Source organism: Salvelinus sp. IW2-2015, linkage group LG32 (genome assembly GCF_002910315.2).
Source record: "Salvelinus sp. IW2-2015 linkage group LG32, ASM291031v2, whole genome shotgun sequence".
NCBI classification, from domain to species: domain Eukaryota; kingdom Metazoa; phylum Chordata; class Actinopteri; order Salmoniformes; family Salmonidae; genus Salvelinus; species Salvelinus sp. IW2-2015.
In genome coordinates, this window is record NC_036871.1 from 5510788 (window position 1) to 5532749 (window position 21962).

General features: G+C 40.1%; 1 protein-coding gene across 1 annotated transcript in view; it reads left to right on the forward strand.

Moving 5' to 3' along the window:
* The first annotated feature begins 262 nt into the window (after positions 1 to 262).
* The window catches only part of puf60a (poly-U binding splicing factor a), a 63896-nt gene continuing 42196 nt past the window's right edge, over positions 263 to 21962 (forward strand). The window contains exons 1-3 of the mRNA XM_023977844.1: positions 263 to 341; positions 10039 to 10134; positions 17577 to 17666. Of these exons, the coding sequence (XP_023833612.1) occupies positions 321 to 341; positions 10039 to 10134; positions 17577 to 17666 (207 nt within the window). The 5' untranslated portion in view covers positions 263 to 320. The remainder of the gene's footprint in view (positions 342 to 10038; positions 10135 to 17576; positions 17667 to 21962) is intronic.

Consider the following 21962-nt stretch of genomic DNA (forward strand, 5'->3'; position numbering starts at 1 on the left):
TTTTGTCCAATATATATATATTTTATATTCCCAATCCCCATCCCAAAAGGAGGCCTTTTGGTAGGCTGTCATTGTAAATGAGAATTTGTTTTTTAACTGACTTGCCTTGTTAAATAAAGATAAAAAATAAATACAAATAAATACATGTTCCGGATGGGAGCCTGAGGACGGCTTTACACGTAGCTGATGCAACCGGCCCCTGATCCCTACAGTCCAGTAGGTGGCGGTAATGCACCTTTGAAGTTGGTTGCTAGGAGCCAATAAACATCATAGAAGAAGAAGTCCTCATTGGCGTCGCCCTGTGCTGAAAGGTGTGCTTCATGGCGGTGGCTGTTTCTGCGGTAAATAAATCGAATAGCATTGTTTTTCGATTATATTTTACACCAATGGTCCATCTCTGATGGTTAAAAGGGATTATTGACCATATTTTGCACAGCTCATCGTTGAATGCGTACAGTACAAGCTTGTCCTGCACTCATCCTGTTCCCTTATTCAGTTGGCTAACGTTAGATGGCTAGCTAGTTAGCTTGCTAACCCAGCTTGACACTGGCTCGTTAGTTAGCATAGCCATTACTGGCACTACAAACCCAACCGCTAGTTAGCTTGCTAACGTTACTATCGAGTAAATGTGAATTGAGTACCGTTAGTTAACTAGATAGCAAAGAGCGGGATCTATAGACCTAGCTAACTATGAAGCTAACGTTCGTTCGCTAGGTACTAACCAACGAACTTGCATCTTTCGATAATAGTAGTTAACTAACGTTGGATAATTACTAGTAGTAGCGTCCCTCGCGAAACTGGGTAGSCGCCAGCTAGCTATCCAAGTCGGCTGGATGTAGTTAACTAGCTACCTAACTAGTCAATTAACGTTAGTCAGGTAGCCGAGCCTGACAACGGTCTGTCATAGCTAAGGTTAACTAGTAACGTTAGTAGCTAGGGAGGTCGAACGTTCAGCCTGCTACACACCCTGGCTATTGACGCTCTGATATAGAGCGCCTGGTTAAATTGTGTTTAGGAGCCTTTCTCCGTGGTTAAAGTAGGAAGAACGATGTATTGAATTACTTTGACATATTTCATTATACTACGTTAATGTCCCTATGGTGGACAGGAAGTGTTAGTACATTAGACTGACGTTATCAACACACAAGAACAGGAAATACACATTTTTACTTCCGATTGGTGATGTTAGTATCAAGTTTATAGTCATAACGAGCTTAAAACAGATCAATAACTTTGGTTTAGTACCAGTGTTTTTGTCATACGCGCCAGTCTGTAGTGGGATTTAACGTAGCTGTCATTTTCAGACCACCGTGGCTAGGGAAAAAAATCGGTAGCTCCTCCCGTAAGTCTCTGGCCTGGTGAATTCATGGATTTGAGGATTAAACTATCATTCAAAACCTAGAAACTGGTGTAAGGTGGTGATTGGTTGAAATGATCCTGTGAAAACGGTTTCCTTTTCCGTATTGGCCATCATTTTCTCACAGAGATATAAGTTGATAAATGGCTACAACAGGTTGTCGTTTATCAACACACGTAGTGTGTCCAAGTTCATTGAGGTTTGTCTGTTAGAACATAGCTTCCCAAACTTGGTCCTGGGCACCCTCCCAGATGTCCCCCCCCCCCCCTAGCACTACACAGCTGATTTCAAATGATCAAAGCTTGATGAGTTGGTCATTTAAATCAGCTGTGTAGTGCACCCAGGGTGGGCCCAGGATCGCGTTTGGGAAACGCTGTATTAGAAGAGTGCAAATGGTACATGTCGCTGCGGTTATTGTCCCAGTTCCATTGATTTCAATACAATATCAACGAGAGAGATTCATTTGCACGCACTATTGATTACAGTAGAACAGGGCAAATTAACTTTTTGGTCCACCAGTCACTGTGACAGGTAGATTTTAAAATCTATAAGTCACTCATTTTTTACCAGCCAAAATATAAATTTTCCCTGCTCAAATTACACCAACAAAAAATGATGAGCATGCTTTGTAATTTTTCTAAAACAATACATGTATTACTAGTAAGAAGTAATGTGGTATATTGTTTAATTGCATTTTTTTGTGATCTGAGTCTTTTAACCAAAATATCACAGATGAGACACAAATGTTTGCCTGCCCCTGTAAGGGTGAAATGTTATTGCGATAACTCGTCATGTTTGTGCCTGTGAGATTGAGTCTGCGTTGTCTTCTCCTTGCGAGCAGTTGAAACTCAACCATAGAAAAACCATCTTYCTTGTGAACAAAACAATGTAAATATCCAAGAAACACAAGGACAAAAAGTCTCACTTCAGTAGACTTACCTTTCAAGTTAATTAGACCAACTTTTATCCCTGTGCGCTGTGCTTCTAAAAATGCAACTTTCTCTCAGCTCTTCACATGCACACAGCCCCCAACCAGGCAGTGTTGCAGCGTGAGGTGGAATAGGTTATATAGGATTCATTGACTTTGTGCGATTCATTTACCAGCTATGAAACAGAATGGAAGAAATACTTTGAAAACAGCTGCTGCAGCATTTATTTGACTATAAATGTGGGGTCATACTTGACTATTTTCATTCACAAATGTGAGTGAAATGGTGCCCTGAACATCTGCCAACGTGGCCAGTGAAAGGGACATCTTACCCGCCACTGCCAAAATCTACCTMCATTTGGCTGGTTGCGGGTGTTAATTTTAMGCCCTTCAGTAGAACATGCTAATCAATAACGCTTGGTAAATAATGGTGCGTGTGCAGTTTAGAAGGTACTAATTTAGTGTGAAATGTTCGTAGGGAGTAACATTTATGTATTGGTCTTCAAAATATCACAACTTATTTCAGCATATTGATTATGAATTTGGACATCTAAAACCGGTGTTTTGACACTCGGCCATAAATCAAAAATCCAAAAAGTCAGGAAGCAGCAACAGTATCAGTTTCAGTGTATGTTTTTGGAATATAAATGGTTCTTACATTTTATACAGGATTTTACATTATTAGGTAAAAACTACCGAATGAGCTGCAAAATGTGCTYGGATTGATTGATTTCAATGATGTGAGTGAAATTGTGAAAATATGTTTGTCCTAGCTACTCGTGGGGCAAATTATTTTTGGTGATATCTGGTTTAACATCAAAAATCAATCAAACCAAGTTTTTGGACTCATTCAGCTGTTTTTACATAATTAGGTACAATACCATTTGAAATTAATGTTGGAAGTGAAATTTCTATTCCTGTTGACAAMACATTTTGATAAATAGCCCAATGACAAATTGCAATTTTAATGTGTCAATCAATAACCAATATGCAGAAACACTTTGTCATATATTGAAAAGTGAAAATGTACTATCTACACGTGTAACAATAGTAATCATATTACTTGTATTTTTTTTAAACGAGCACCCTATTAACTTCACACATACCAAAAACCCTGTGGATTTGACAAGTGGCAATAAATCACTGATATCGATTAGGGGAGACATCAGGTTGTATGAGTTTTAAAAAAACATAAAAACTGGATATTTCTTTTACATCACTGGTTAGAGGACAACCTGCAGCAGACAGTCAGCTACATTTTGGAGTGATGCATTTGAATTTTGGGGTTGCCAAAACGGAAAGAGAAATTCAACACTTTTTTTCAATCACACTAGGGCTGGGGGTGATATATGGCCAAAATATATCACGTTATTTAAAAAAATTGGACTGTGGTATTTTTAGTTTTTGAGTAATAAAATATCTACATTTGCTTTGAGTAGTGAGTGATCCTAGGGTGGCAACACATACATTCTAAGTGATTTCAAGTAGTCTTTCTCCATTCTGATTGGTTTATACTGTTCAATTCAACTTCAACCAAAACAAATTTCACCACTTTTATCATTTCTGCATTTGCTGTACCCAATTGTCCAACTTGAGTAAAAGTAAAGATATGTTAATAGAAAATGACCCAAGTAAAAGTGAAAGTCACCCAGTAAAATACTACTTGTGTAAAAGTATTTGGTTTTAAATATACTTAAGTATCAAAAGTAAATGTAAGTATAATTAATTAAACATTTCTTATATTAAGCAAACCAGATAGCACCATTTTCTTATTTAGTTTTTTTTTTTACGGCTAGCCAGGGGCACACTCCAACACTCAGACATAATTTACAAACAAAGTATTTGTTTGTAAATTAGTCCTCCAGATCATAAGCAGTAGATGACCAGGGATGTTCTCTTGACAAGTGTGTGAATTGGATAATTTTCTTGTCCTGCTAAGCATTCAAAATGTAACGAGTACTTTTGGGTATCAGAAACAATGTATGGAGTAAAAAGTACATTTTTTTTATTTTTTTACAGTATAAGTAATAGTTGTCAAAAATAGTAAAGTACAGATACAAAAAAAACAATTTAAGTACTTAAGTATTTTTACTTAAGTACTTTACACCACTGCTCAATTGAGATAATTTCCACACTTCACGATATGGGCAAATAATCTAGGACTTATTTTTAACCAAATGTTGCAATTGCGATTTGACTTGCTAATTACAGCAAAACTGTTGGAATCATGGAAGTAGAATGACTATTCTAATTCTATAGTTAGAATACAGTGTTGTTTGAGATGACAACGAATTAAAATGCGAGGGAGGAGTTATTGTGACAGGGTAGGAACTAAAGTGTTGATAAGTGTTTCCTAGGGGACCTTATAAGCTTTTGGCTACATTGCATGTTTTTTTCTTAGCTACTTCATGTAGCTTACATATTCTTGCTTTGCATATTCCTCTTTGATTTAGAAGATACTGTTGCACAAACAACATGCTGATTTAGGTCTACACCGTCATTAGTATTATCAGGCTGTATTAGCTAGCTACGTTTGCTCTTACTCAGTACATTTATTAGCTAGCTAGCGTGGCTAGGTCTGTGTGGAAAGTGGCGCGGAGAGAGATGACTCAAGTAGCGAGGTAAACTATAAAAATTGACATTACACATGGCGTATCACATTTAACAAACCAAACATTCAAATCCCAGTATAGAAGTTAAAGTAAAATCCCAAACCAGTCCCTGCATCAATACCGGTATATCATAAAATACGGTATACTGCCCAGCCCTAAATCACACATATCGATATAATGTTGAAATCAATAAAACAAGAGGGGGGAAGTCAGGTTGCACGTCCTGTTCAAACCACAGGCAATCTGGGAATAATATATATATATCATTGGTTTAGGACTTGTAGAAGACCGCCAGCTACATTTTGGATTGTTGCATTTTGTTTCAAGGGGGTTACCAATACGGAAAGGTTATCATGTTGGTGCTGCCAAAATGTTTTATTCATGAAGGCTACACTGTCCTGCAAAATCATCCCTTTGTCCCGTATTTGGGTATTTTAAATGTGGTCACCTTAGTTGTATGCGCTGTTTAAAATAACATTATACAAAGACAGCACAGAAACTTGGAATAATCTATATATGGTTGGTTAGATGAGGATTTGTAGAAGGCTGCTATCTATATTTTGGAATGTTGGATGTTGATTTCGGGAAGCTGTCAATACGGAAATGGGAGCAAACCTCTTTTTCAATTTTTGGACTTCAACGAATCATGACCTGGCATAGGATATTAACACTGACAAGGGTTGGCTGTTAGTTTGACTCTCAAATCCATGTATTGGTGTGTGGTCAGCAACTTTTATAGAGAGACCGCCCAGAATTATCTGTGCCATTTTGAGAAAGAAAATTATTAATGTGTTCCTCAGTGTGTGTGGCAAAATCAACAGTACAAAACAGTAAAACATTTCTTCACTGGAACTTAGGGACCATGAAAAACAGCCCCAGACCATTTTATGTTCTCCACCAAACTTTACAGTTGGCACTATGGATTGGGGAAAGTAGCGTTATCCTGGCATCTGCCAAACCCGGATTTGTCCGTTGGACTAACATATGGTGAAGCATGATTCATCACTACAGAGAACGTGTTTCCACTGCTTCAGAGTCCAGCCGACACTTGGCATTGTGCATGGTGATCTTAGACTTGTGTGTGGCTGCTCGGCCATCGAATACCATTTCATGAACCTCCCGACAAACAGTTCTTGTGCTGACATTGCTTCCATTGGCAGTTTGGAACTCGGTAGTGAGTGTTGCAACTGAGGACAGACGATTTTTACACGCTTCAGCACTCGGTGCTCCCGTTCTGTGTGCTTGTGTGGCCTACCACTTCACGGCTGAGCCTCTGTTGCTCCTAGATGTTTCCACTTCACAATAACAGCACTTCCAGTTGACTGGGGTAGCTCTAGCAGGGTAGAAATGATACATTATTTGCCACGGCTATAGAGTGCGCCGTACGTCATTAAGTTGGAAAAATGGCAGAGAAAGGCAAGCGACTGGCGCGAACAGCCTGCTCTGCTCCTATCGAGTCTGCTGCTGTGCTTTTAACTCAGTGGTTCCCAACCTTTTTCGTTTACTGCACCACCAAGTGAAATTTGCTCTGCCCTGAGTCCCCCAGCATCTATGGTCTCATGAGTCTTCTCAAGTACACCCTGTTGATAGGCCAGGTACCCCAAAGTGGTCATAGTACGCCTGGTTGGGAACCATTGTTTTAGCTGACCCAATATTAAAAAAGTAGCGATTGGTGCTTTGGAAACATGCTGGGAACGTGTCTACAACTTCTTCAACAAGCTGTCAAACTATCCAGGGCTCTATTACCCTTTTTCACAAAGAGCACGTGTGTGCCAAAGTTGTAGGCGCACACAAAGAAATATAGTAGCACAACAAAAAATATTTGAGGTATTAAAGATAGAATTTCAAAAAATTCTAGGCGCAATGGTTCTTCTTAATAAAACTTTGAGGTCGCACAGCTAAATATTTAGGCGCATATCTGAGTAAAATGTTCGCAGACTGTGGAGCCTTGCTGTCGTAAATAAGTGATAAGCTACACGCTTTTTGTCAGTGCAGCGCCCAACCTTGGCTAGCTAGCTAACATTACTTGCCTGTGTTTGTCAGTGAAGCTAGCTAGCGGCAAGCAGGCTACAGCAAACTAAATCAGCTGATGAAATCACCGATGACCGAAATACAGTGTATTCGGGAAGTTCAGACCCCTTGACTTTTTCCACATTTTGTTATGTTACAGCCTTATTCTAAAATGTATTAAATCGTTTTTTCCCCTCATCAATCTACACACAATACCCCATAATGACAAAGCAAAAACTGTTTTTTAGAAATATGAAATATCACATTTACATAAGTATTCAGACTCTTTACTCAGTACTTTGTTGAAGAACCTTTGGCAGCGATTACAGCCTTGAGTCTTGGGTATGACGCTACATGCTTGGCACACCTGTATTTGGGGAGTTTCTCCAATTCTTCTCTGCAGATCCTCTCAAGCACTGTCAGGTTGGATGGGGGGAGCATTGCTGCACAGCTATTTTCAGGTCTCTCCAGAGATGTTCGATCAGGTTCAAGTCCGGGCTCTGGCTGGGCCACCCAAGGACATTCAAAAACTTGTCCCGAAGCCACTCCTGCGTTGTGTTGCRTGTGTGCTTCGGGTCATTGTCCTGTTGGAAGGTGAACCTTCACCCCAGTCTGAGGTCCTGAGCGCTCTGGAGCTGGGTTTCATCAAGCATCTCTCTGTACTTTGCTCCGTTCATCTTTCCCTCAATCCTGACTAGTCTCCCAGTTCCTGCTGCTGAAAAACAGCCCCACAGCATGATGATGCCACCACCATGCTTCACCGTATGGATGGTGCCAGGTTCTCTACAGATGTGACGCTTGGTGTCGAGTTCATTCTTGGTTTCATCAGACCAGAGAATCTTGTTTCTCATGGTCTGAGAGTCTTTGGGTGCCTTTTGGCAAACTCCAAGCGGGCTTTCATGTGCCTTTTACTGAGGAGTGGCCACTCTACCATAAAGGCCTGATTGGTGGAGTGCTGCAGAGATGGTTTTCCTTCTGGAAGGTTCTCCCATCCCCATAAATGACTTCTGGAGCTCTGTCAGAGTGACTATCGGGTTTTTGGTCACCTCCCTGACCATGACCCTTCTCCCCCATTTGCTTTGTCTGGCCAGGTAGCCAGCTCAAGGAAGATACTTGGTGGTTCCTAACTTCCATGTGTTCTTGGGGACCTTCAATGCTGCAGGAATGTTTTGGTACCATTCCCCAGATCTGTGCCTCAACACAATTCTGTCTCTGAGCTCTACAGACAATTCCTTTGACCACTTGGCTTGATTTTTGCTCTGACGTGCACTGTCAACTGTGGTACCTTATATAGACAGGTGTGTGCCTTTCTAAATCATGTCCAATCAATTTAATTTACCACAGGTGGACTCCAATCAAGTTGTAGAAACAGACAGTGAGAAAGTTGTAAAAACAAAACGACATCTAATTCCGCACAAAATATGTGCAAGTACAGTGCATTCAGGAAAGTATTCAGACCCCTTGACTTCATCCACATTTTGTTAAGTTACAGCTGTAACGGCAGATTTCCTCCTCTTCGTCTGAAGAGGAGGTGTAGCAGGGATCGGACCAAAGCGCAGCGTGGTTAGTGTTTATCATGTTTTAATAATGACAAAAACGTGAACACTACAAACTACAAAACAATAAATGTGAAAAACCGAAATAGTCCTATCTGGTGCATAGACACAAAGACAGAAGACAACCACCCACAAAACCCAACACAAAACAGGCTACCTAAATATGGTTCCCAATCAGAGACAATGACAAACACCTGCCTCTGATTGAGAACCATATCAGGCCAAACAACAAACCCAACATAGAAACACAACACATAGATAACCCACCCAAATCACGCCCTGACCACACTAAAACACAGAAAATACAAAAGAACTATGGTCAAAACGTGACAACAGCCTTATTCTAATTTTAAAAAATCAAAAACCAAGCCATTTTTATCAAAACCAAGCCATGACGTCGAAAGAATTGTCTGTATACAATTCATTATGGGGTATTGTGTTTATATTTGATTTAAAAAAGTATATTTAATCAATTTTAGAATAAGGCTGTAACTTAACAAAATGTGGATGAAGTCAAGGGGGTCTGAATACTTTCCTGAATGAACTGTACTTGCACATATTTTGTGCGGAATTAGATGTCGTTTTGTTTTTACAACTTTCTCACTGTCTGTCAGATTATGCGTCTGTGTTTTCCCCAGTGCCTGTTTTTCGTAGCGAGTGAGTCATGCACAAGACAGGTTGCGAGAGACGATGCTCGCGAATGGCTTTTGAATTTTGGAATATTGAGTGTCAGTTGGGACGTCGAGTGTGCATCGTCTCACTGCTCATTTTGGTGCATCCCTCTGGAGTTCGTAAATGCCACGTTAGTTTTTCTTCTGTGTGGTCGTCAATAGGGGGACCCAAATTCATGGCACGCACTGTAGAATTATGCACACTTATTGAGGAGATGGCACTCAGTCCCCCACATAGGCTATTGAAAGAAGTGGCCACACTTCTTCTTTTGGAAGACATTGTTATATTTAGTTAACATCATGTTTTCTTTAATCCTGTTATTCTTAGACTACACTAAATGTCTGAACCAAAAATGAGTCATATTTTAGTCTGAATTTATACCGTTAGAAAACCACAGTGCAGGTTTATCTAAATTGTTTATATTTTTGTATATCAAATATGTTACTGTTCCCGTGTGTCATTTTACCACCACAGTGTAATGATGAGCACGGTTTATTTCAGAGCAAGCTCAAAATAGGCGCATCTTCTCAATTGTACCTGCATATTTGAGAAACGGCTACTTGTCTCTCAAACCTAGGTCATGTATGCTAAATGGTGCAAAAGGCTTAATTTGCATTATATTGTTACAAAACCAGCACAGTAGGAGATAGTGGATATAATTAGAACTTGTAAGTTAACTGCATTCATTATTGAGCCTTCTACTTGGAGTCTCGGATCATATTTGAGTTTGGGGGTAGGGGTTGGTTATACATAGTTAGCTTGTTTGTACATGTTAATTCAACCATCTTGGTCTTGTCTTTTCTGAGTAGAGATTTGCAGAGATTTGATTTGGGTGTTTCCGGCAGAGATTTGTAGTGGGTGTTTCCTCCCTGTCATCATAACCATACACTTGTGTGCCTGCAGGGAGGCGAGGCTCTGATGATGGAGAATGGACAGAGCACCGCCTCAAAGCTCGGCCTGCCGCCTCTCACCCCTGAGCAGCAGGAGGCACTGCAGAAGGTAAGGCCCCCTAGAACGGTTTTATTCAAGAGATTTTCACAAAAGCGATAGGCCAACAGTGCAGACATGGTATAGTCACAGGCTGCAGTATTCTTTTGTTCTGCTGGAGGAGTGGGGCAGTCACTCCTCACATATTTTTGTTGTTAATTGGATTGAACTGAAATGGGGAAGAAAGATAGAGGAGAGAGTGTGCTTTAATGACAGTGCCCTATATAAAAGCAGGAAAATAGTCTGTAGTTTAACATGACAACATCTTTTGGATGGTAGACTATTTCATGATAACAATAATGGGAAAACGAGGTCTGACCTCGACGTGACATTATTTCCCTTACAAATATGTTATATGAACCATCAATTATACATCTTATTTAGGAGACCTGAGGCTATCATTACAAAAAGTCATGCTTAATGCTTTTGTGCAGTTGTCAAGTGAATTGCTTAAGTGAATAGCTCAATTGATGGTGATCAGTGTCACACATTGTATGACATTACTTACAATTTCTGTTCAGAGCACAGTAAATAAAATATATATATATTTGACTCATTGACTTAACGTCTTAGCCCAGCCTATCAACATCAAAGCGACAAACCGAAGATATCCACATCAGGGTTTCCGTTAGCACAATCTGGCGCCGGACAACGTGACCGGCAAGATTTTAATTTACCGGGCATCCAAATGCGTTGGGTGTGTACCGCATTAGGCCGTCCACCCACTGTGCTCAAAATCACATTTAGATTATTGTCATTTATCTTATCAGAATGGAAATTAGCCTGTAAAGTTCTAATAAAATAAAGTCAAACGATGTTCTTATACCAGCATGACAGGGTTTTATTGAAAAGCAAAACATTGCCTGTTGCTTCTTCATCCCTGCTATAAATCTCAAATTAATATAATAATAATAAAATAAAATAAACTTTTAGCCTAGAATGTGCCSCCTGCACGGTAATAAAACAACTTCAAAATATAATATTTGTATAATGTAATTTGCTAACGACCTGTCCTATAGACTATTTGTATGAAATGTGTTAATAAATAACATAACACAGCTGTTTTCAAATACAACCTAGGTCCCTCTAATGTAATTTAGCCTAGGCATGAACATTTTAATTAGCCCAATAACTAACAAAACATGGCTGTCTACATGGCTGTCTAGCCGGTCACGATTAGAAGGGATTCAGATTTTGTCAAATTTGACTTTTCCTAGTAGGTTAGGATAATTAGGTTAAGGTTAGGGTTAGCAAAATTGCAAAAAAAAATGCAAAATGCAACTTTTGATGTTAGTTTGACAAAAGATGGATAAAAGATTATGCACACACTGACAATTATACATGTCTCTGCGCCCTAACAACGGGAGTCATTGTCCACAAAGCGGCACAGAGTGCTGTCTAGCTCCCGCCTTTCCTTTCTTTGGATTGGTGGATACATCTCATTATTGTAATTCCTTTTTGAATATTCGATAAGGGTTGTTGACTTCAACTGCCTGTATTCAATGGAGAGAGAAGCTATTCTGCTAGCGTCATGCAATGAATATGCGTAGTGTTAGGTTCTAATTCCCAGAGTAAAAACTCAACGGACACTATGAAAGCTCAAGCCAAGTTTATTCTTCCCTGAGGGTCAATACAGCTGCATTAGACAAAGACATGGTTAGAATAGTTGTTATATATGTAACACACTTTGGGTGGTCTCCTTCTTCTCGCTAAACAAAGTGATACGGTAATACACTTTTCTTCTCCCTTAACGTGACCTGACCTGTCCTCAACCCCCTTCATCACGAATCCATGGCTCTCTCCCCTCATCAATGCCTGCCACATGTGATCGCTTTCCCTACGCTCAGTACATTTCAAGCTTAGTTGCACCCACCATATACCTTCTTCCTACAGATAACCATTAACCTRTGGTGTAGACCCAAGACTACGGCACCACTCAGGTCTCTATTACAACTAATGATTAATAACATTTAAAGTTCAGAAATCCATTCCTATCAATAGCCATCTCGATATAACGTTTTTTTCCCAAAGTTGCCGGGATGTCACATGTCCTCCTAATATCAGTAACAACTTAAGCATTATGAAACTTTTATTAGATCAAATAAACCTCAAGTAGCAAATTTAGCCAGAATTTTTTTTTTGTTGATCAGATTCGACATTCATAGACCTCCATGCAAAAACTCCTTGTTTGTTGGTCGAAACAAAGCAGAAACTCCACCTGCTGGAGGGAGACAGATTTTTTGCTGAATTGGGCCTCTCTCTTCCTTTTCCTCTAGGGCTAGATCCCTTCTAGCCATGACCGGGCCGGCCGGTCCGGTCCCACTCCCCATTCCCATTGTGATTCAGCACCACAGCAGTGGAAAGAGGACACTCTAGGTGGCCACAAAATGAACAAACTATAAAACTGATGTTGGACAATCAAATTCGATATGTAAATTAACAAAATTAGTTGCGGCTGGTTCATTGAGAGAGAGCTTATTTTACAATGCTCCTGTGAAACGAGGCCTGCTTCATGCATTTATGAAAGCACTTGTTTCCAAAGCTCAAATAATGTCTTTTCACAGTTCTACTGAATGGTGTTAATAAATGTTATGTTTATTGTAATTTGAACTATTGTGGGGTRGTGACTCGAGTCGTGTGATTATACGTGGCTTATTGATACAACTGTTTCCTACTATAGYTAGTTGGCTGCCTAGTGATGACAACATTGTAACTCTCCAATCTGAATAGTTGGCAACGATGTTTCGTTTCCAWGTGCTACTGAATAACCTCAACTGATATGCACAAATTGCTCATGATACACATCATTACTCTAGTCCAGTGATTCCCAAACTATTATAGTCCCGTACCCCTTCAAACATTCAACCTCCAGCTGCGTACCCCCTCTAGCACCAGGGTCAGGGAACTCTCAAATGTTGTTTTTGCCATCATCATAAYCCTGCCACACACACTATATGATACATTTATTAAACATAAGAATGAGTGTGAGTTTTTGTCACAACACGGCTCGTGGGAAGTGACAAAGAGCTCTTATAGGACCAGGGCACAAATATGAATCAATAGTTTTGTTCTTTATTTAGCATCTTACATATAAAACCTTATTTGTTCATCAAAAATTGTTAATTACRCACCAAAGGTTAATGAGAAGGGTGTGCTTGAAAGGATGCACATAACTCTGCAATGTTGGGTTGTATTGGAGAGAGTCTCAGTCTTAAATCATTTTCCACACAGTCTGTGCCTGTATTCACGCTAGTGAGGGCCGAGAATCCACTCTCACATAGGTACGTGGTTGCAAATGGCATCAGTGTCTTAACAATGCGATTTGCCGAGGCAGGATACTCTGAGCGCAGCCCTATCCAGAAATTTGGCAGTAGCTTCTGATTAAATACAATTTTCACAGGACCTCTTGTCGCAATTTCGATGAGGCTCTCTTGTTCAAATATTGGCAAGTGGACATTAGGCAGGGCATGAAAGAGATAACGAATCCAGTTGTTTGTGTCATCTGTTTCGGGAAAGTACATGTGTACTTGCTTACTCAGGTGCTTCGCAATATCACATTTGACATTGCCTGTAAGCTTGAGTTCATTTGCACACAAAAAATCATACAATAATGGAAAGACCTGTGTGTTGTCTTTTTTAATGCAGACAGAGAAGAGCTCCAACTTCTTAATCATTGCCTCAATTTTGTCCCGCACATTGAATATAGTTGCGGAGAGTCCCTGTAATCCTAGATTCAGATCATTCAGGCGAGAAAAAACATCACCCAGATAGGCCAGTCATGTGAGAAACTCGTTCTGAAAAGGATGTTCTGTAAAGAAAACTTTAAGCTCATCTCTCAATTTTAAGAAAACGTGTCAATACTTTGCCCCCTGATAACCAGCGCACCTCTATATGTTGTAAAAGTATGGTCCCTGCCCATATCATTGCATAATGCAGAAAATACACGAGAGATCAGGGGCCTTGCTTTACAGTGAAAATGGTTAACTTTGTTTGTGTTCAAAACGTCTTTCAAGCTGTCCCTTGGCAGCAAGAGCCTCTCGGTGGATGCTGCAGTGTACCCAAGTGGCGTCGGGAGCAACTGCTTGCATGCGCATTACCCCTCCACTATGTCTCCCTGTCATGGCTTTTGCGCCATCAGTACAGATACCAACATGAGCAGCAGCTACATACGAACCGGTAGTAGAATTCCCGCGAGAGAGTAACGGTTAATGTGATTGGATGTTAATTAGTTATTTCGTTGAACACTAGATGGTTTATTTTTCTTTTGGGCAGTGAAATGAGGCTACTCAGGCGACAAACTCACTCTCACGCACATTGGAAAATATAAATGGACTTTGAAAATGTGTAGAGATTTTTTTTGTGTGTTAAATGTGAATCACATTTTTATTTGGCGTACCCCTGACGGCATTGCGTGCACCCCAGTTTGGGAATACCTGGTCTGGGTTAATATGGGAAAGTTMAAAATTTCTCATTTAATTGGAAGAACCTGAAAAAGTATGTTCGACAATTTAATTTATTAAATTGAATGAGACCATGATATCCAATCAATTGAGATTGGCGGGGTTATCATAAGTGTAACCAGTAGTTTAAATGTTAGGGTACATTCACCACCCGGTTCACATATCCCTAAGGCCGAAGCCACATGGGACTCCCGCGAAGGTGGGACTTCCAAGCTTAGCAAAAACACATTTTACTGATTAATCAATGTTATTGATAAATCAAACCTGTATAGGTTATTGGGGAATTAAACTTTAATTAACCTGAAAGTGTAGCTGTATCAAGGTTAATGTGGAAGAGTTAAAATTGTCTCATTTGTAGAAACCAATCATTTTGGATGTAATTTAAAATGTCCATTTGAAAAAGGTAAGTCTGGCAATTTTACCTCTTAGTTAACTGAAATGAGACAACGATATCCAATCCGTTGAGATTGGCTGGATATCATAAGTAACCACTTGATATAAACGTGATACACGTTGGATGTCACAAATCATATTTTTTTTTTTAATTCTGGTGTTTCTTCACCCCCCGGGGTGAAAGTATGATCGCAGAAAGCTGAAATAAAACGGAAGTACAACGGGCGGGACTTCCGTCGCCCAAGACAGAGGAGTTTCAACGTGACACAGGAAAACCAAAATGGTTGCTCTCCCTTTGTTAGCTGTAGCATCTCGTGCAAGCTAATCCTACTTTGCACACTTTCAAGCATAACATAAACAAGGGAATGGTTTTACTAATAACGTCTTCCGTTCAAACCCTTTACGGCGCTATTAACCGGAATGCGCAGAGAACAACAAAATACACCGTGGTCTCCTCACGCTTCTGAAATGTGAGGGACAGAGAATTATCGCTTGGTCAGGGTAATATGACCTCAAATTTCAATCGGCTGGCCCTATGTCCTCGCTCTTGAAATTAATAATGACCGAGTCTACCCCGCTTCTGAACACGAGAGACAGAAATAGCACTTTGGCCCAACGCGTCTGTTTGTCAGATATCTATAATTAGCACTAGAAATTTAATCTTAACCCTACACTGACTATGTCAGAGAAACAAGATYGAGGGAACCTCCTTGTATTGTTCAAATGGCAACACACYTCAACAAATCCTGTCTACAACTCCCATGTTGTATAATATAATCTGGGTGCGTAATGCAATCTGCTTTCCAATTTTATAAAGGCTGAATCAAAATAAATGCTTCATTCTATCTTAGATTCCTCGCATGGGAGCATCATTATGTCGTGTCGTTGACTATCATTAAATGTGAAGACTATCTTATCAAATCAATTCTCTGAGTAATTTAATTCCACGATTAAACAAATCATGTAACTTGAATTAACTTGGAAGTCGGGGCACCACTGGAATGTTTATAGAGTTTCAATTCCTGAATATAACTCTTAAGATATTTTCATATCCTATCGAGTACAGTCTTGTATTAATGTACTATTATTACTTCGTCAGTCTCATTACTGAATGTCGCAAACCCTTGAATATCTGCACGAACCCTAGCCTAAATCATGAATCAGCGATATACAAATTGGTTCAATGATTAAGTTAATAAGTAAATAAATAAATCACTGAATTGCATAAACACACACAATTAGTTCATACATGATACAAAGAAAAAGTCCCTAGTGGACGAAACCGATATGACGTCTAGGTAGACAAAGGAAAGGGGGTGGGGACCGCTCAGAGTGGGAAACTCATAGCTGATAACTACACTCATAGAAATTGCTAATACTTTGAATATGAACAACCGCTCATTCGAAAACAAATTGCAATTTACGTATTTACGAGTGTATGTCTTGCTGTCTCTCTCTGTGGTCGCCGGTCTATCTGCTGGAGAGAGTCGACAAGAAAAGTTTTGTTCCAAATGCATACGTCAGGCGTACCCATGTTGTCGCATAGAATAGATGTTTCGACGGTTGTCGGTATTCTTCGTCCTAGGTTACGTACATTTCCAGCTGCAGACTGAAAAGGCCTTGTCTAAGATTTGCTCCTTCTGTACATTTTGTAGGAAGTGGGATTTATACTCTGGAAGAAGGGGGCATTCCATGATGCCGACCAAGTCTATGCCCACGTGGCCACTTATTTGGTTAAAACCTTTATAAAAATAACAATTCTCATTTAGAAGGCACACATCACATTACATCTTTTCACAAATAGTTTCATATTTACTAATTAATTTTATCCAACATCTAGATAGAAATCTGATAATTGAAAAGTGTACACAGAGATACAGTAATGTGGATTCRCTGTCTTTCAGGAGGTCACCAAATGAAACAACTTTGACAGGATTGTTCTTAAAATACCCACGGACAATTCCCACATTCTCAAAAATAGAAATCTTGTTTAATTATTCAAATGTTTAATTGTCCAAGTGTCTCTCTGTGTTCCACAGTTTACATTCCAATCTCAAACACCACAGAGCATAGAGGCAGCGTATTTTACGACCGCCGTAAAACAGCCGACTTTCCCCCCTCTACGAGAGAGAGCACGCTATAGAGTGGACCCACTGTAACCTGATCCTTCAGATCGTCATAGGAGAGTTATGACAACACCCAATGAGAGACAAACCTGGAGAGTTTCTTTTTCATAGACCAATGTGGCAAACAAATTGATATTTGAATGTGATTGAATTACTAAATGTAATTTTGACAATATTTGACTTGCACTAACACACCAGATTCTACTGATAAGATACTCAACAGGACCCTGATGAGCTGAGTGTGTTGAGCATGGCTGGGAAAATAGCCTTGCACCCCAGTAGCTCTCCAGATGGAGAGTTGGCTACATTTGTTTTATACAGTAACAGTCCAGTTTCTCTGAGGCATTTTCTCATTGCGGTGTAGACTATAAAGTATTCTGATACTAAGTGTGCAGGCTAGTATTGGTATCAAAGGTCACATTTCTGGTATCATGTCACTAGTGTGATGTTGAAAATGTCAACCTCTTCTCTGCAGGCCAAGAAGTATGCCATGGAGCAGAGCATTAAGAGCGTGCTGGTCAAACAGACCCTGGCCCATCAACAACAGCAGCTCACCAACTTACAGGTAAGGAGAACCTTGGCACCATTGCACCGGCCTCGTTTGTGGGGTGACAGCCCTGTCCACCAAGCTTCCGTCCTCATACGGTGCTGAGAACCCCTGCACAGTCTTCACATTTTGTTGAAACACTTAACATATTTAACTGTTCTACACAACGTACTACACACTTCATGGAAAACAAATACAGCCATACAAAGTTTATTTACTGTTGAAAAAAAACCTAGACTTGATGTCTGCACACCTGCGTAAATTGAATTAGCATAATACAAAAACAAATCCATAAAAATCTGTCTGTTTAAACAGAGATACATTTTTTGCATGAGCTGGGTCTCAGTCCACCGCATTCGCCAATGGCGACCTTCTGCATCTGCGGTGGAAGGTGGCCAATCTACAGCTGTGTTTATCAGACTTTATTTATGTAACCCTTATTTTACCAGGTAAGTTGACTGAGAATGTGTTCTCATTTATAGCAACAACTTGGGGAATAGTTGCAGGGGAGAGATGAATGAGCCAATTGCAAGCTGGGGATGATTAGGTGGCTGTGATGGCCAGATTGGGAATTTAGCCAAGACACCGACTTTAACACCCCTACAATAAGTGCCATATGATCTTTAGTGACAACAGAGAGTCATGACACCCGTTTAACGTTCCCAATAACTGCCCTGGGGCATTGGGATATTTTTTTAGACCAGAGGAAAGAGTGCCTCGTACTGGCCCTCCAACACCACTTCCAGCAGCATTTGGTCTCCCATCCAGAGACCAACCCCAGTTTAAAAAATGAGTGGAAGTAGTTTAGTGACCCCCAAGGGGTTCTAAAAATCAAAAGATAAATTATCCTTCTTAAAACAATTCCATATGTTGGCAATGAGGCCCTTTATCTACTTCCATGAAGTCAGATGAAACTTGTGGATACCAATTGTATGTCTGTGTCCAGTGTGAAAGAAGTTCGAGGTAGTTTCGTGAGCCAATACTAACGAGCAATAGTAATAGTTAGTAATGACTGGGTCTCTATGGGTATCTACTAGCATGCTAGGAGATAAAATGGAATTGTAGACAGCAAACAAAAAAAGATATACAGAAAAATTGCAAGGTTATAGCAAAAATAATGTTCTCATGATTTGGTCATTTAATTTATGGAACATTGCATCTCTGTAGATGCTAGTCAGCCTGCAAAGTAAATATGGGCTCATGGTAGATGCTGTACTACTGGCCTAAGGTAAGATAAATATCACTAAACTAGTAACGGTACATTTCCCAAAGAAAGTGTGTGTTCTTGCTTCAGCTCTCTAGAACTATTTAATTAAAGTGGGCGATGTATTAACCTGTTGAACTCAGATGCCCTCTGATGGCATTTTCTAAACTACACATAATATTGAATACTACCCTCAAAGTACATTTCGGTTTCAAAACTATATGAACTATACTGAACAAAAATATAAACGCAACATGTAAAGTGTTGGTCCCATTTTTCATGAGCTGAAATAAAAGATCCCAGAAATGTTCCATACTCAAAAAGATCCTCTCAAATTTTGTGCACAAAGTTGTTTACATCTGTTAGTGAGCATTTCTCCATTGCCAATACAATCCATCCACCTGACAGGTTTGGCATATCAAGAAGCTGCTTAACCTTTCTAGCGCAGGCGTTCCTGCGGAAGGAATATCACACACTTTCCCTATTTCTCACTTTTTAAATACGGTGGATAAAGGGGGGCATGCCTTTGTCCACATTTTACTTTTCATCAGCCAACACGATGAGTAGGCCTAACGAACAGCAAAAGCACTAGCCTATGTCAATCTACTATCCCCCATAGTACAAAAGTCAACCTATTCTATTCTGTGCGAGAAATAAATATTCCAAACATAGTCTGGGACAGTTGTGGGATGCGATAGATCTCAAATGAATACAACCGCTAGTATCAAAAATCCTTTTTAATGCAATGTGGCTGACGCAACAGATCTGAACGTTTAGCTTAAAATGTTGATAAACTATTAGGCTATTTCTTCACATTATAAGCGCAGCCATGAGCACATGGTAGGAGGCAGAAAACACCATTATCAAAAGTGACCGCAAATGCAATTATGCATGTAATGCTTTTATTATAAAGGTGCATTTTTATGGTGAYAATTATTTTCCCCAAACTTGAAACTCGCGCGCTGCTTATGTATGCCAGTTAGGCTCTACACCCCCTTGTAAAGCAGATTAATCTGCTTATTTTAAGAAGTTATTTGACCACTTTAGTTGTGATACAAACCTTATCAAAACATATAGGCCTATAGGCTAGGCTACATGAGGTGTGTGACTATGATTTAGAAAAAGTCAAAACTGGGCGTCATTCACAAGTGATAGGCTAATATTGTCACCCATCAGATTATTCTTGATTTAATCTTGCGTTTACATATACAAAAAAATATATATATATATATTTCACATTTATTTAACCAGGTAGGCTAGTTGAGAACAAGTTCTCATTTACAACTGCGACCTGGCCAAGATAAAGCAATAGCAGTGCGACACAAACAACAACACAGAGTTACAGATGGAATAAACAAACATACAGTCAATAGTAAAATAGAAAAAGTCTATATAGTGTGTGCAAATGAGGTAAGATTAGGGAGGTAAGTCAATAAATAGGCCATGGTGGCGAAATAATTACAATATAGCAATTAAACACTGGAGTGATAGATGTGCAGAAGATGAATGTGCAAGTAGAGATATTGGGGTGCAAAGGAGCAAAATAAATAACAGTATGGGGATGAGGTAGTTGAATGGGCTCAGTACAGATGGGCTATGTGCAGTGATATGTGAGCTGCTCTGACAGCTGGTGCTTAAAGTTAGTGAGGGAGATGAGTCTCCAGCTTCAGAGATTCTTTTTTGCAGTTCGTTCCAGTCATTGGCAGCGGAGAACTGGAAGGAAAGGCAGTCAAAGGAGGAATTAGCTTTGGGGGTGAACAGTGAAAGATACCTGCTGGAGCGCGTGCTACGGGTGGGTGTTGCTATGGTGACCAGTGAGCTGAGATAAGGCGGGGCCTTACCTAGCAAAAACTTATAGATGACCTGGAGCCAGTGGGTTTGACAACGAATATGAAGCGAGGGCCAGCCAACAAGAGCATACAGGTTGCAGTGGTGGGTAGTATATGGGGCTTTGACAAAACAGATGTCACTGTGATAGACTGCATCCAATTTGCTGAGTAGAGTGTTGGAGGCTATTTTGTAAATGACATCGCCGAAGTCAAGGATCGGTAGGATAGTCAGTTTTACGAGGGTATGTTTGGCAGCATGAGTGAAGGATGCTTTGTTGCGAAATAGGAAGCTGATTCTGGATTTAATTTTGGATTGGAGATGSTTAATGTGAGTCTGGAAGGAGAGTTTACAGTCTAACCAGACACCTAGGTATTTGGAGTTGTCCACATATTCTAAGTCAGAACCATCCAGAGTAGTGATGCTGGACGGGAGGGCAGGTGCCGGCAGCGATCGGTTGAAGAGCATGCATTTAGTCTTACTTGCATTTAAGAGCAGRTGGAGGCCACGGAAGGAGAGTTGRATGGCATTGAAGCTCGTCTGGAGGTTAGTTAACACATTGTCCAAAGAAGGGCCAGAAGTATACAGAATGGTATCGTCTGCGTAGAGGTGTATCAAATAATCACCAGCAGCAAGATCATCATTGATGTATACAGAGAAAAGAGTCGGCCCGAGGATTGAACCGAAATAATAAATGTGTGAAATGTGTTTTGATTTAGAATGCACCATTATCATGCACCTGTCTCAAAACAGGCAGGGGGACAAAAATACATGTCATCTATGCACTTAAATAGCAAAAGGAGGAGGCTTTTCCCGTGGTTCATTTTCATGCCAGCCAGGTAGGCTATACTCTTGTTATAAAGAGAAGCAATGTGCTTAATATTAAGGAAGTTGAGAAATGAATATAGTTGGCCTAGCTGAAGGGATCCTCATATTTGTATTAGTGTCCATCACTCTGTTTTCTCACGCAATTGCATAGCCCATAGAAATGTTGCCCAACAGGAGCTCATGGACTCTCATTAAGTGTTTTATTAGATTTTTTAAAACATTTGCATTGATGTCAGAGTGATTAGAGGGACAATAGAGTGCTGAGTACCAGGCAGTTAGCAAGTTTGGTAGGCTACTAATGACCAGCAGCAGCATCAGTGCTTGGAGAAGCCTAATTACCGTGACTAAAAGGTCATTTGGAATTTGACTGCCTTCATGACTCGTGATCGCCGGTGTGGCAGTAATACGGTCACCGCAACAGCCCTAGTCGTGCCCTCTTCACGACTGTCGTGGTG